Consider the following 15,459-nt stretch of genomic DNA (forward strand, 5'->3'; position numbering starts at 1 on the left):
GACGTGACCAGGTTAGTGATATAACACATTAACAATGAAGATCCAACAAAAACGTGACCAGGTTTGTGATACTTTATGCATAAGTGCTTCGCCGACCAGAATAAGTCCTTCTTAAAAAATATAATATGAAATATGACCAGGTGTTCAGTAAGGGTAAGCATCTTCTATTTTATGTCGAAACTCTTCTTATAATTGTAAAGTCAATCCAAGTTAGACATGTATCTAGGCTTTTGACGATGAAACTATCAATAACGAGAATCAAGCACATCCAGTGTCTCATAAGTAAATAGAACAATTCCAAATGAGATTATTATGGTGAAACCTCTCAATTGTCTTCATTGTCCTACATTTTGCTTTGTAAATTTTATATCTGTCCGCTGTCAACATCTCTCGTGGTGTTGTTAGGTTCGGGAGTCTTCAAATATCAAATCAAATACGATTTGTAAACAAGATAGTTTGGGGGAATCAGGATCATTGCTATCTATAAATGGAACTTGAAGAAAAGAAAAATCGATACTATCCCGTTAAAATGTCTTAGCTGCAAGCTGTCATTATTTAATGGTAAAATGTGGCCCCGTCCCATAGTCGGAAGAGATCGAGGTAAGAGCTGATTTAGAATTCTGGTGGCTATAAATAAGATCGACATTGGCAATATTATTTTTTCATATAAAAACGTGACATTACCAATATATATCGACGCAACAGGCATGATCTTTTCCTGTTGTCAGGATTGACGGCACAGTGATAGTGGAGAGCCATGAAAGAAAAGTCTATGCGTCGCCGGAAACCACAGAAGGTGGCTGAGAGTTCTGTGTGCCGACAAGTAGAAGATGCATGATATGGTACATGGTGGGGAAAGCTGGACGGTTTCAGGAGATAATTTGATTACCCAAGTCGGCACACATATAGAGGGGTAGTGAACAAAACATCAAGAATGGAGGGGCCTCTTGAATATGGAACTGTGTGGCATCACTTACATCTATATTAATGAAGGTGATAAACATGAGTTAAGTTGAAGGACTCTGAAATCCCAGTGTCACATCGTTCGATTACCTCTGGAATAACTCAATTTACTATGAAAAAAATCACGCAAAAGAGAGGAATCGTTAGTTCCGATGGGTACATTACAAAACTCAAAGAAGATCTTGCATTGAAGATCTTGGTCTATATATTCCTTGCTTTTTTACTTTTTCATGAAATAGAATCCAAATTAGATCACACGCACGTACTACTTCTCTTCTTGAAGATAATGCTTCCTAACTAGAGTTAGTATACAACGGCAATATCTGTATAAGGATGATAAATAAGACAATATATACTTGCACAGTATATTGGTTTTCTATTTCAGGTGCAGAAAAAAACCAATTCGAGTTCTTCAGAATCCACATCCTATACAATCCTGTAGGCAGTAGAGTAAGGTATAAGACAACATAATGACAATAGTTATCTTTTTCTCCGACTAAAACCACATCGTAAAAGGGTATTAGTAACAAAACGGTAAATTCAACAGACAATGAAAAGTGCTGGTTACCGCCAGGCGGCGCAATGATATGGTCTGATGCAGCAATGGGGACTCATATGTATGACTGCACTTTCAAGAAAAAAACAGCAAGAATATGCCAATATGTCAACAGATATATGGTCAATAATATCACCACATACAAGAGACAACAATATCACCACATACAAGAGGCAACAATACCACCACATACAAGAGGCAACAATACCACAACATACAAGAGGCAACAAGACAACCACATACAAGAGGCAACAATACCACCACATACAAGAGGCAACCATACCACCACATACAAGAGGCAACCATACCACCACATACAAGAGGCAACAATACCACCACATACAAGAGGCAACAATACCACCATATCATATACAAGAGGCAATCATACCACCACATACAAGAGACAACAATACCACCACATACAAGAGGCAACCATACCACCACATACAAGAGACAACAATACCACCACATACAAGAGGCAACCATACCACCACATACAAGAGACAACAATACCACCACATACAAGAGGCAACAATACCACCACATACAAGAGGCAACAATACCACCACATACAAGAGGCAACAATACCACCACATACAAGAGGCAACCATACCACCACATACAAGAGGCAACAATACCACACATACAAGAGGCAACAATACCACCATATACAAGAGGCAACCATACCACCACATACAAGAGACAACAATACCACCACATACAAGAGGCAACAATACCACCACATACAAGAGGCAACAATACCACCACATACAAGAGACAACAATACCACCACATACAAGAGGCAACCATACCACCACATACAAGAGGCAACAATACCACCACATACAAGAGGCAACAATACCACCACATACAAGAGGCAACAATACCACCACATACAAGAGGCAACAATACCACCACATACAAGAGGCAACAATACCACCACATACAAGAGGCAACAATACCACCACATACAAGAGGCAACAATATCACCACATACAAGAGGCAACAATACCACCACATACAAGAGACAACAATACCACCACATACAAGAGGCAACAATACCACCACATACAAGAGGCAACAATACCACCACATACAAGAGACAACAACACCACCACATACATGAGGCAACAATACCACCACATACAAGAGGCAACCATACCACCACATACAAGAGGCAACAATACCACCACATACAAGAGGCAACAATACCACCACATACAAGAGGCAACAAGACAACCACATACAAGAGGCAACAATACCACCATATCATATACAAGAGGCAATCATACCACCACATACAAGAGACAACAATACCACCACATACAAGAGGCAACAATATCACTACATACAAGAGGCAACAATACCACCACATACAAGAGACAACAATACCACCACATACAAGAGACAACAATACCACCACATACAAGAGGCAACCATACCACCACATACAAGAGACAACAATATCACTACATACAAGAGGCAACAATACCACCACATACAAGAGGCAACAATACCACCACATACAAGAGGCAACAATACCACCACATACAAGAGACAACAATACCACCACATAATTATACCACCACATACAAGAGCAACAATACCATTCTTATCAATCAATTTTATTAATTATTTCTCATAGAAAGAAATGCAGATACTTATGGCCATTTAATTCTTCCTTTCCTGACTAGTCGTTAGTTTTTATTAATATAGTATACATCATTTTTGTTCGCGTGCATTTCAAAATGACAATCATATGCCAAAGGTCAATAAATAGTTCACCAAAACCAAACTTAACAGGTCAAACAACCATCAATATCAATTGATATGATTTTTTCCATTGCCACATCATATAACAATATAGATATTCCAAAGGTCAATATATAGGTCATCAAAGATTAGATATCACATATGTCATCAGCGTAAATCAATATCGTGTACTTTTTCATTTCCTCATTTTTTTTAAAATGCAAAGTTTTGTCAAATGTCAATATATAGGTCACAAAAGGTTACAGGTCAAATAAGTAATCAATATCAATCAATAAAGTATAATTTTTCTGCACATCTTATTAAACAAGTAATTGCGCCAAAAGTAAATACATACGTTACTAAAGGTCACAGGTAAACCAAGCTATCAATATCAATTAATATGTGATATAACTGATATAGATTCATTGACCATACTGATCATTAAGTTTTAAATTTCATTCTCATAGTTTTCTCAGTAAGGTGACAACAGATTACAGTGACTTGTTAGCTTTTGGTGTAATAGTTTGATACCAGGTACAGAAAAAGTTATAAAAAGAGATGAATTCTTTGTCCCTTCACAGCAGATTCTGGTGGTAACCCTTACGTAATTGTTGTCAACAGCATCCCCTCGTTAGGACACCTATACAGAGCAAAGGCCTGATCTACACACAGTATTATAGCATAATTGTATGTGAGGATATATATACAAAAAATATTTGTGAGGATGCATTCCAAAATTAATTGAATACACGGTTTATCACTAAACCCTTAAAAACAATCTGCCTCCTCCTCACGCGACATTTGCAGAAGATAAACCCAAATATGTATCTCGTTTTCCAGTTATCCTGCTTCGCCCACATGATCTCTCGTTTTCCAGTAATTCTGCATCGCCCACAAGTTCTCTCGTTTTCCAGTTATCCTGCTTCGCCCACAAGTTCTCTCGTTTTCCAGTTATCCTGCTTCGTCCACAAGTTCTCTCGTTTTCCACATCGCCCACAAGTTCTCTCGTTTTCCACATCGCCCACAAGTTCTCTCGTTTTCCACATCGCCCACAAGTTCTCTCGTTTTCCACATCGCCCACAAATTCTCTCGTTTTCCACATCGCCCACAAGTTCTCTCGTTTTCCACATCGCCCACAAGTTCTCTCGTTTTCAAGTACTTCTGCATTTCCCACAAGTTTTCTCGTTTTCCAGTTATCCTGCATCGCCCACAAGTTCTCTCGTTTTTCACATCGGCCACATGATCTCTCGTTTTCCAGTTATCCTTCTTCACCAACATGATCTCTCGTTTTCCAGTTATCCTGCTTCGCCCACATGATCTCTCGTTTTCCAGTTATCCTGCTTCGCCCACAAGTTCTCTCGTTTTTCACATCGACCACATGATCTCTCGTTTTCCAGTTATCCTGCTTCGCCCACATGATCTCTCGTTTTCCAGTTATCCTGCATCGCCCACAAGTTCTCTCGTTTTTCACATCGCCCACAAGTTCTCTCGTTTTCCACATCGGCCACATGATCTCTCGTTTTCCAGTTAACCTGCTTCGCCCACATGATCTCTCGTTTTTCCACATCGCCCACATGATCTCTCGTTTTCCAGTTATCCTTCTTCGCCCACATGATCTCTCGTTTTCCAGTTATCCTACTTCGCCAACATGATCTCTCGTTTTTCCACATCGCCCACATGATCTCTCGTTTTCCAGTTATCCTACTTCGCCCACATGTTCTCTCGTTTTTCCACATCGCCCACAAGATCTCTCGTTTTCCAGTCATCCTGCTTCGCCCACAAGTTCTCTCGTTTTCCACATCGTCCACAAGTTCTCTCGTTTTCCACATCGCCCACAAGTTCTCTCGTTCTTCACATCGCCCACAAATTATCTCGTTTTCCACATCGCCCACAAGTTCTCTCGTTTTCCACATCGCCCACAAGTTCTCTCGTTTTTCACATCGCCCACAAGTTCTCTCGTTTTCCACATCGCCCACATGATCTCTCGTTTTCCAGTTATCCTTCTTCGCCCACATGATCTCTCGTTTTCCAGTTATCCTACTTCGCCAACATGATCTCTCGTTTTTCCACATCGCCCACAAGTTCTCTCGTTTTCCAGTCATCCTGCTTCGCCCACAAGTTCTCTCGTTTTCCAGTCATCCTGCTTCGCCCACAAGTTCTCTCGTTTTCCAGTCATCCTGCTTTGCCCACAAGTTCTCTCGTTTTCCAGTCATCCTGCTTCGCCCACAAGTTCTCTCGTTTTCCAGTCATCCTGCTTTGCCCACAAGTTCTCTCGTTTTCCAGTCATCCTGCTTCGCCCACAAGTTCTCTCGTTTTCCAGTCATCCTGCTTCGCCCAGTGGTTTAAACATTGTAAACACATCGGCAGAGGTTCGAATGAACCTGAACATGTACTTTAGTCCTTGTGAAGGATACAGGTGACAAGGAATGAGATGTGTTAATTATAGTAACACAACAAAACCAGAATTTAGTAAATTATATCCGTTTTATTTTGATTGATTTATCCTCTGTACAGAAATTAACATAACCAGTTTGTTAAGATATTACATCGGAGCAGTGTGTCGTCTTATGAATTAAATTTACAATAAAGTTTATTGTTACGTTCAATATTTCAAGCCTCTCAAGCCTCTCAAGCCGAGTGCATATTGTTTTATACACACCGTCACTGCTTGCATGCTTAACCTCTAGATATCAACTTGTTTCATCGTCTGCCATAATGGCCTTGTACTTCACTATTGTGTGCCTTCAAAATTCATTATTTCCTAAATGACTCGCGATTTGGCAATACATCCGTACCTTGATAACCTCAAACATAGACCAGTCTCTGGTGGTTTTACCGTGGACACACGTGGGGATCTGTTACCTACTTACACGTGTGCAGCGAACCGATGACATTTTGTACACAAATATCTTTACGGAAGTATCAGTTGGACCAAATCGAGTCTTCATTTAACAAGGCGAGGTTAAACAAAGACTTTCATCTGATTTTCTGTGTCGGTGACCTGATGTCATGGCGATGGTTGATCTCCATCTACTAGCACAAACAGTCGTGTACTGCTGTACACTAATCTGTGGGTTTTTTGTGTCCATCCCTGTCGGTTTGACAAACGTAAGTATACCGGCTATGGGTAGTACGGTGGGTAAACCATACACAACCTAGGCAAGTGGTGCTAGTGATGGACAGTCATAAAAAAGTTATATTTGTACTCATCATAGCCCCACAGCGGATATTTGGTCGGGGGAGGGTAGTTGGTGTGAAATGGGGTGAGGTGGAAGGGGGAGGGGTTGTGTCGGAGGTAACCGGGGAATGGAGGGGGGGGGGCGGGGGGTGGATGGTGTGTGTATGTGTTGTGTTGGAGGTAACCGGGGGTGGATGGGGTGTGTATGTTGTGTTGCAGGTAACCGGGGGATGGATGGGGTGTGTATGTTGTGTTGGAGGTAACCGGGGGGTGGATGGGGTGTGTGTGTTGTGTTGCACGTAACCGGGCGGTGGAGGGTGTGTATGTGTGTTATGTTTGAGGTAACCGGGAGATGGATGGGGAGGGGATGTTACCATTGCAGTCATGGTCCATAGCTCACCAGTCCTTACAGGATTTTTTTTAGGAAATTTAGTCATATGGTGTAACTTATTGAAAAGCCTAAGTTCTCAGAATCGTTAATATGGAATATTATGGAGGCTTCTGATTAAAACTGATACATAAAGATTTTGAAAAATAGTAATTATCATTTTCTTAAACATTCGATGTCATTTGGTTCCCATGGTATTCAAATAGTGCTTACACTCAGACACCGGGTCACTAAAGATATGCATTTGTGTAATCCTCATGACTACGACTACATTTCTAGGTTATTTTACCTCGGGCTTAAATTACTCTATAAGCAATACGGAACATGTACTACCTATATAAATTTCCTTTTCACTCGGACGATATAGAAAGAAACCGGAATTCCCATGAAAACACGTGAGAAAAACCAAAGGTCAAGGTAAACATCTGGCTAGAGGGTTTTTCATTACTGTATTATCTAACACGCAAAAGTATTAATCGACAGCGCGCGGTGTTGAACGCTTAATTAAGGGAGCCCATGCACCTCTATTAAACGTAGAAATGGAGGCACAATGAGATACCAAGCTAAAATGGCTTTAGGATTAATGACATACTACAAGTTGTTGTTCTTCAACACAGGACAGCAATCTCTTTAGATATACACAAGAATAGTATCATACTGAGGATTTTTTACACGCGGGGGAAAAAGGTTATATTCAAAAATATTGTTCATATTTTATAAAAAGTCATAGATCTATGAGCTTGTAGTATCACGCTGATGCAACAACTTATTTTGGAAAGAAACTCGTGTTATTAAAATACAATATTGAAAATTGTCAAGATGTTTTAAAACAACATGCCATGAATAGATTCTACATGTGAATTGAAAATTATGACAAAAATTCATAAATCTTATAAATCTTATCAAAATCAGTTTATATTTCATTTTTCATCCTGTTTATCAATTTTGTCTTGTCTGCGATGAAAACTCGCGGAAGTGAAACTAACGTCACTTTAAAGGTTTACATTTAGATCCTTAGCGCAAAATGTCAAGCCCAACTTTTATAAAATTTTGATAAATAGCTAGATCACATGCATGTACATTCTAGGTTTACAAAACATCTTACAGGTTTTGCGGTTCACAAAGGAAGCCGGGAAGCTGGACTTTTTTATTCAGTGTCTGTGAATTGGACTATAGCTTTACCTGTAATTAACACTTATTGTTTAACACCAACACACAGTCTCACTTAAACTGCACAGAATAACAGCTTTTGCCGAGGTAAACACTAAGTTCAAGTTAAGTGAGGAGACACCAATCACATACATACAGAAGGCGTTTACAGCCTTAGTTGAGTTGAGTTCAGCAGAACATAGTTTCATTGTTGAAATCGCCAAACTTGTTTCTCGTTCACGATGAGCAGAAAGTAAGTTATTGTAGTCCTTCATATTTGAAATTTGTTTTACTTTCAGGGAATTTATTTCCTTATATTGTGTAATAAATGTGTAAAAAAAAACCAGACCGTATTTGGTCGACTTTTCTGGAGCTGGTTTATCTCTCTCTGGTAATTCGTTGGTTGTATTAACTATAGTATGCTACGCTAGCCACCTCCTTCAGAAACATTGGTATACATCCTAATAAGTATAACAGGATACCCCTACCTCGGATAGATTGACGGGTATATTCTGTTTACATTTATGATAATTTTAAAAAAATAGTATCTTTCGATGACTTTTTCTGAAGAATATTTATTTTTGTGTAAATTTTGCTAAATTTGTTTGATCTAATTTCAGAAAAATTTTGATGGAATGTGCATGCTGTATGGAGATTTTTCATTGAAGTCTAACCATGAATTGATGATGAAATCCAGTGACCACCTCAACTGTAACTTCTCGATCTATCTTAACGTCCTGGGCAGTATTTTCTACTCTCTATTCCTTCTGGCTTACAACGCTTACGCACTCCACAAATCCAGATCAAATGGCAATGTTGGGTAAGTCAAACTTTCACTGAAATTGATGACGTACAACACAAATTATTACAACGCTGAATGTTACGTCAATATCGGCGTTTGTCAAACATGATTAATATTTACAAAATAAACAAAAAGAAAACAAACAAACAAAAGCAGGAATATTTCATATTGCAAACGCGAGGCTAGAGTCTCTAAGGACACACGTGCTATCTGAAGCTAAAGCATCTAACATATCATACGTGTCACTTTAGGACAAGTAAAGGTCTCCAGTCGCGTGTTATCCGTAGACAGTATTATCCCACATGTCTGTCGTCTTATTTAAGGGATACAGTATCCTACTAGTCACGTGTTATTTAATGGGCTACTATATCCCAATTGTCACGTGATATCTGAGTGCCATAGTATCTCACCATTTACAAGTAATGTGAGACCTATGATATCAGACAATTTATATGTGTTGTATGAGGGCTACTGTATCCCAACCAGCACAATAGTGGTACCCAACCAATCACAAGCGTTGTCTCGGGATACATTATCAAACTAAGCACATATTATCTAAGGCTACAGTAACACACCAATCACAAGTGTTATCTAGGGCTAAAGTAGCCAACCATTCACAAGTGTTATCTAGGGCAAAAGTAGCCAACCAATGACAAGTGTTATCTAGGGCTAAAGTATCCAACCAATCACAAGTGTTATCTAGGGCTAAAGTATCTAACCAATCACAAGTGTTATCTAGGGCTACAATATCCAACCAATCACAAGTGTTATCTAGGGCTACAATATCCAACCAATCACAAGTGTTATCTAGGGCTAAAGTAGCCAACCATTCACAAGTGTTATCTAGGGCTACAATATCCAACCAATCACAAGTGTTATCTAGGGCTAAAGTAGCCAACCAATCACAAGTGTTTTCTGGGACTACAGTATCCCACCAGTCACGTGTTATCTAAGGCTAGAGTTATTTCGGTTTACAATATCCCACCAGTCAGAAGTGTTACATGTATCTGGGACTACATTGTCGAAACTAATAAATGTGCCAAATGGGGACACGATATCCCACCAGTCACGTGTTATCTAAGGCTAGAGTAATACCATTATTTATCTGGGGTTATAGTATCCCACCTGTCTCACGTTTTACTTCAGAATCACAGGTCCAATCAGCCGTGTTATTTCGGAGTTACAATGTCCCAACAAAAGTATATAAATGACACATTATACCATCTGTCAATAATGTTATCTAAAAACTCCATTATCCATTAAGCTTTAATTGTCATAGGTAACGATCAAACATCTCCTTTTAGGTTTGAAATGTGGGTGTTGCCATTCATCCTGCTGAACGCAGTCATGACAATCATGATTCTGGTGTCGTCCTGTATCGTCACTGTAGGACTCAACGAATTCTGTAGCGGGATCACTCAATCCATATTCTACTCCAGGTAAGTTTATATTTAAAACTTAAAGAATCACTGAAGCTAATTACTATACATGGTAGGTATATAGCTGGTTCACTGAAACTAATTACTATACATGGTAGATATATAGCTGGGTCACTGAAACTAATTACTATACATGGTAGATATTTAGCTGGGTCACTGAAACTAATTACTATACATGGTAGGTATATAGCTGGTTCACTGAAACTAATTACTATACATGGTAGATATATAGCTGGGTCACTGAAACTAATTACTATACATGGTAAGTCTGTAGCGGGGTCACTGAAACTAATCAATATACATAGTAAGTCTTTAGCGGGATCACAGGAACTAATTAATATACATCGTAAGTCTGTAGCGGGGTCACTGAAACTAATTACTATACATGGTAAATCTGAAGCGGGATCTCAGAAACTAATTACTATACATGGTAAGTCTGTAGCGGGATCTCAGAAACTAATTACTATACATGGTAAGTCTGTAGCGGGATCTCAGAAACTAATTACTATATATGGTAAGTCTGAAGCGGGATCACTGTATCTAATTACTATACATGGTAAGTTTGTAGCAGATCACTGAAACTAATTACTATACATGGTAAGTCTGTAGCGGGGTCACTAAAACTAATTAATATACATGGTAAGTCTGTAGCGGGGTCACTAAAACTAATTACTATACATGGTAAGTCTGTAGCGGGGTCACTGTATCTAATTACTATACATGGTAAGTTTGTAGCAGATCACTGAAACTAATCAATATACATAGTAAGTCTTTAGCGGGATCTCAGGAACTAATTACTATACATGGTAAGTCTGTAGCGGGGTCACTGAAACTAATTACTATACATGGTAAGTCTGTAGCGGGGTCACTGAAACTAATCAATATACATAGTAAGTCTTTAGCGGGATCTCAGAAACTAATTACTATATATGGTAAGTCTGAAGCGAGATCACTGTATCTAATTACTATACATGGTTAGGTTGTAGCAGATCACTGTATCTAATTACTATACATGGTAAGTCTGTAGCGGAGTCATTGAAACTAATTACTATACATGGTAAGTCTGTAGCGGGGTCACTGAAACTAATTAATATACATAGCAAGTCTTTAGCGGGATCTCAGGAACTAATTACTATACATGGTAAGTCTGTAGCGGGATCTCAGAAACTAATTACTATACATGGTAAGTCTGTAGCGGGATCTCAGAAACTAATTACTATACATGGTTAGTCTGTAGCGGGATCTCAGAAACTAATTACTATACATGGTAAGTCTGTAGCGGGATCTCTGAAACTAATTACTATACATGGTAAGTCTGTAGCGGGATCTCAGAAACTAATTACTATACATGGTAAGTCATGGTAAGTCTGTAGCGGGATCGGGATCACTGTATCTAATTACTATACATGGTAAGTTTGTAGCAGATCACTGAAACTAATTACTATACATGGTAAGTCTGTAGCGGGATCTCAGAAACTAATTACTATATATGGTAAGTCTGAAGCGGGATCACTGTATCTAATTACTATACATGGTAAGTCTGAAGCGGGATCACAGTATCTAATTACTATACATGGTAAGTTTGTAGCAGATCACTGAAACTAATTACTATATATGGTAAGTCTGTAGCGGGATCTCAGAAACTAATTACTATACATGGTTAGGTTGCAGCGGGATCTCAGAAACTAATTACTATAGATGGTAAGCCTGTAGCGGGATCTCAGAAACTAATTAATATACATCGTAAGTGTGTAGCGGGATCTCATAAACTAATTACTATACATGGTAAGTCTGTAGCGAGGTCACTAAAACTAATTACTATACATGGTAAGTCTGCAGTATATCGTTTACTTACATGTATATTTCGTTTCGTTGTTGTGGGAAAGTTTTTCTAAATGCCCTCTACCATTTGATAGCATTTCCGACTTGATCAGAAAAACTAAATGGTGGGCGATAAAACTGTCATTACCATACATTGTTTAAGTCCTACTGAATATTTTGATCAAACCATGTATGAAAATTCAACTTACGGTTCTTACTTAAGGTTTCAGTTGAAAATAGTTTTTTAGGGTAACGAACTTTGAAAAAGAAAACTTCTCGGGTTCTGCAAGGCTTAAAGCTTTAATATTTTAAATCTAGTAAGTTCTGGTAATTGGCTATCAGCTGTGTTGGTATAAATGATCTTTAGTCTATTTTAAGGTCACATGGGTTGTTTTTTTTATAAATATTGAAATGCCTTCTTACCAATAACCAAGATTCACAGGATGACCATATGGACAGAAATGAGAAAAGAAATTGCATTTCGTCAACTTCCAGTTTACGATAGGGTTTTTAATTCTATATTGGGCAAAAATGTTGGGCATCAAGCTGAAGAATTTCTTCTTGGGTTCCACATTTTCTCGAATGTCGACATTTCACATTAAGATGCGGGTTATTGGCTATCAGATTTGATGATATGAATGACCTTAACCTGTTTTCAATGCCACAGGGTCAGTTTTTTAATATCTTATTTTGGGTAACAAATTTGAAAAAAAAACTTCTTTTAAGTCCAATAAGATCTTGTTTTTTTTACATGTAAGATGTCCGGGTCATTAACTGCCATGTTTGATAATATGAATGAATTTGATTTTTTTTCTAGATCACAGGAGTCAGTTTTGTTAAAATCTTGAAATAGTTTTAATCCATAACCAAAAGGCACAGGTTTGACGATATTTGATCCGTTGCATACTGAGACCTTTTGCTACCAACAGCACTTAGTGAAAAATAAATAGTACTTAGTCAACTTCCGGTTTTGATTTGAGGTCAAAAGTCAGTGCTAATTTGGGTAACAAACTTTGAAACACTTCTTATAAAGTTTCACAAAGTCTTGAATCTTGGTATTTCACATGATGAATGTTCGTGCCATTAGTTATCCGGTTTGCTAATATGGATGACCTTGACCAACTTTCAAGGTCATAGGGATCTATTTTGTTAAAGTTTTAAATGACTTCTTCTCAATTACTTAGAAGCACAGGGTGATGTTTGGTCAAATGCATACTGAGACCAAGTGCGTGCTATATCGACAGTAATAAGTAAAAAAAAAATAATTTAGCCAACTTCCGTTTTTCAGTAGACATCAATTTCAGAAGTATTATTTTTAGTAACACTTTTCAAGTTCCATAAGGGCTAGGGTAATGTTTGATAATACGAATGAATTTGACCCTTTTTCGCGGTCAAAGGAGTCAGTTTTGTTAAAATCTTTAAATTACCTCTTTTCAGTAAACAAGAGGTACAAGGTGGTGCTATTTGATCATTTGCATACTGCGATCAATCAAATTTCGAGTGACAAATGGCAACTTCCGGTTCTCGTAAGGGGGTCACATTCAGAAAGTTCTTTTCCGGGTATCACAAATAAAAAATCTAAATTTGCACAGTCCGCAGTCTATATATGTAATATATTGTTTTTCTCGAATGTTTGGCTGTCATGTTTGTGGAAATTATTGACCTTTAGGTAAGGGATTGAACTTTAAATGTAAAGCTGTGAAATTTGCTGCCCAACAATTTCTTGTTTATTTATTGTAACTTAGTTCATTAAATCACTGAGTCCATACATTTTAACAAGTTAAAACTCTCTACTGATACAATCATTCATGTTTAAGACAGCGTTTAGGTAACACATTAATTATCTTTAAGGTATTGAAAGAAAAAATAGCATGATATGTTCTTGGATTTAATGTTTACCTGGTAATTAATGTCACTTTCATATTTTATAGTTGTATTGATGCCCAAAACAAAGAATGGATCAACGTCAACACTGGTGAAATGTTCAATGTTGGAAACTTCTACGAACTTCTAACCGTGGCAAAGGTAACTTTAGTTTATCTAGTATGCAATAATGTAATGGTCATATACAACATGTAGTTATCCATAATGGGTTATTTGGGTCAGGTTTGTGTAACTTACTCACTCTCCAACAAAAGTTATATTGTTTGTCTAAGCGGGTACAAATTCATCATTTTTATACATCCTGGGATTAAGATCGGAGGTGAATGCTCCTATCCTAAACCTTGGAGGTTTGCTCTCAACCAGAAGCTGAGATCACGAATTGTATGTCCTGTCTGATAATTAATTGTGCTTTGGGTGAAACACTTCATCCCAGTTGCTATAGATAGCAAATGTCGGGGTTTTTCGCATAGTGTTTACATTAGCGAGATAACAATCAGTATATTCAACGAAATCTTGCCTAAAATGACCGTGGTTGTTCACAGAACCATAAAATTCGGTAACAGGCAACGTTTTTTCACATTTTTAATACAGTATGGACGTTGATCTGTGATAGCATTCATTTCAGGGTTTTAACCATCAGCTTTAATTTGTCACCGGTTAAAGAGACACGTTTGCTTTCGGTATGTTATTGTTATCGATTTTGTTTTTTATTCCATTGACTTCAAACTATTATCGATGCCCTCTATTATAACCTTCCTATTTTAGCTTGCCTCTTGGGTGTCCTTCATGCTCTGGATAGGACAGGTGGCTCTGGGTATCCTACGATTTTTCAGAAACAGGGCATACAGAACACGGAGTTCTGATAGAGATCGTTTCAGTGACATTAATCCATCTGCATAAACTAACAGAATCGGGAATGAAAAAAAAACAAGCAAAAATCGAGCGATCATCTTTCATCAGTTGCAGTTGCATATCCCCACAATATAATTGTAAGTAAACGAAGAAAAATGACACGGATTGAGACATCTCAAACGTGTCAGTGATCAAGATTCATCAGACGGATTAGTGGTAAATCCTCTATTAGGGACATGAAAGGACAAAGATTGGTGATGACACTTTGAAACGAGTGGAAATGGTGATCAAATATCATCAGTAACTACTAGAAATTAGGGGATTGGTGATCCAGATCTGAAGTTATAGTGAAGACCATTTAAACTGGCGGTTAATGTCGAGATTTTGTTAGACAGAACCAGAGAGAATGAAAGGAAGTGGGAGTGTTCTTGTCTATATATGTAGTAGCATTTTCATGGAAACATTGTTAGAAGGGAGGATTATGCAAAAACGGTTTCAATATGTTGACTTCTGCTACTTTGTTGTGGAGAGGAAAAAAGAAGAAAAATCTTGCCTGTCATGAGTTTTGTATATTTCTTAGGTTGCCATTATCCTGTAAACTATTATGTTTGTTTCTGACTTTACTATAGATCTATTATATATCCTTTTTATAAGTTATAGTTCGGAACTCCTCAT

General features: G+C 38.0%; 1 protein-coding gene across 1 annotated transcript; it reads left to right on the forward strand.

The window, feature by feature from the left end:
* The first annotated feature begins 6,280 nt into the window (after positions 1-6,280).
* On the forward strand, positions 6,281-14,832 carry LOC132558937 (transmembrane protein 179B-like). The gene is made up of 5 exons (XM_060223557.1): positions 6,281-6,379; positions 8,607-8,806; positions 10,093-10,227; positions 13,980-14,073; positions 14,698-14,832. Exons 1-5 carry the CDS (start codon positions 6,281-6,283, stop codon positions 14,830-14,832), a joined length of 663 nt encoding a protein of 220 aa, XP_060079540.1.
* The last annotated feature ends 627 nt before the right edge of the window (positions 14,833-15,459 follow it).

The sequence above is a fragment of the Ylistrum balloti genome, unplaced genomic scaffold (genome assembly GCF_031769215.1).
Source record: "Ylistrum balloti isolate Yb309-2 unplaced genomic scaffold, AGI_CSIRO_Ybal_v1 Utg370840, whole genome shotgun sequence".
NCBI classification, from domain to species: Eukaryota; Metazoa; Mollusca; class Bivalvia; order Pectinida; family Pectinidae; genus Ylistrum; species Ylistrum balloti.

What these genes read in the sequence shown, in the direction of transcription:
- LOC132558937 (XM_060223557.1), top strand. Translation starts at nt 6,281, where the DNA reads ATGGCGATGGTTGATCTCCATCTACTAGCACAAACAGTCGTGTACTGC. An exon ending in AGATCAAATGGCAATGTTGG is followed by an intron (nt 8,807 to 10,092) that starts GTAAGTCAAACT and finishes ATCTCCTTTTAG; the next exon opens with GTTTGAAATGTGGGTGTTGC. An exon ending in AACTTCTAACCGTGGCAAAG is followed by an intron (nt 14,074 to 14,697) that starts GTAACTTTAGTT and finishes TTCCTATTTTAG; the next exon opens with CTTGCCTCTTGGGTGTCCTT.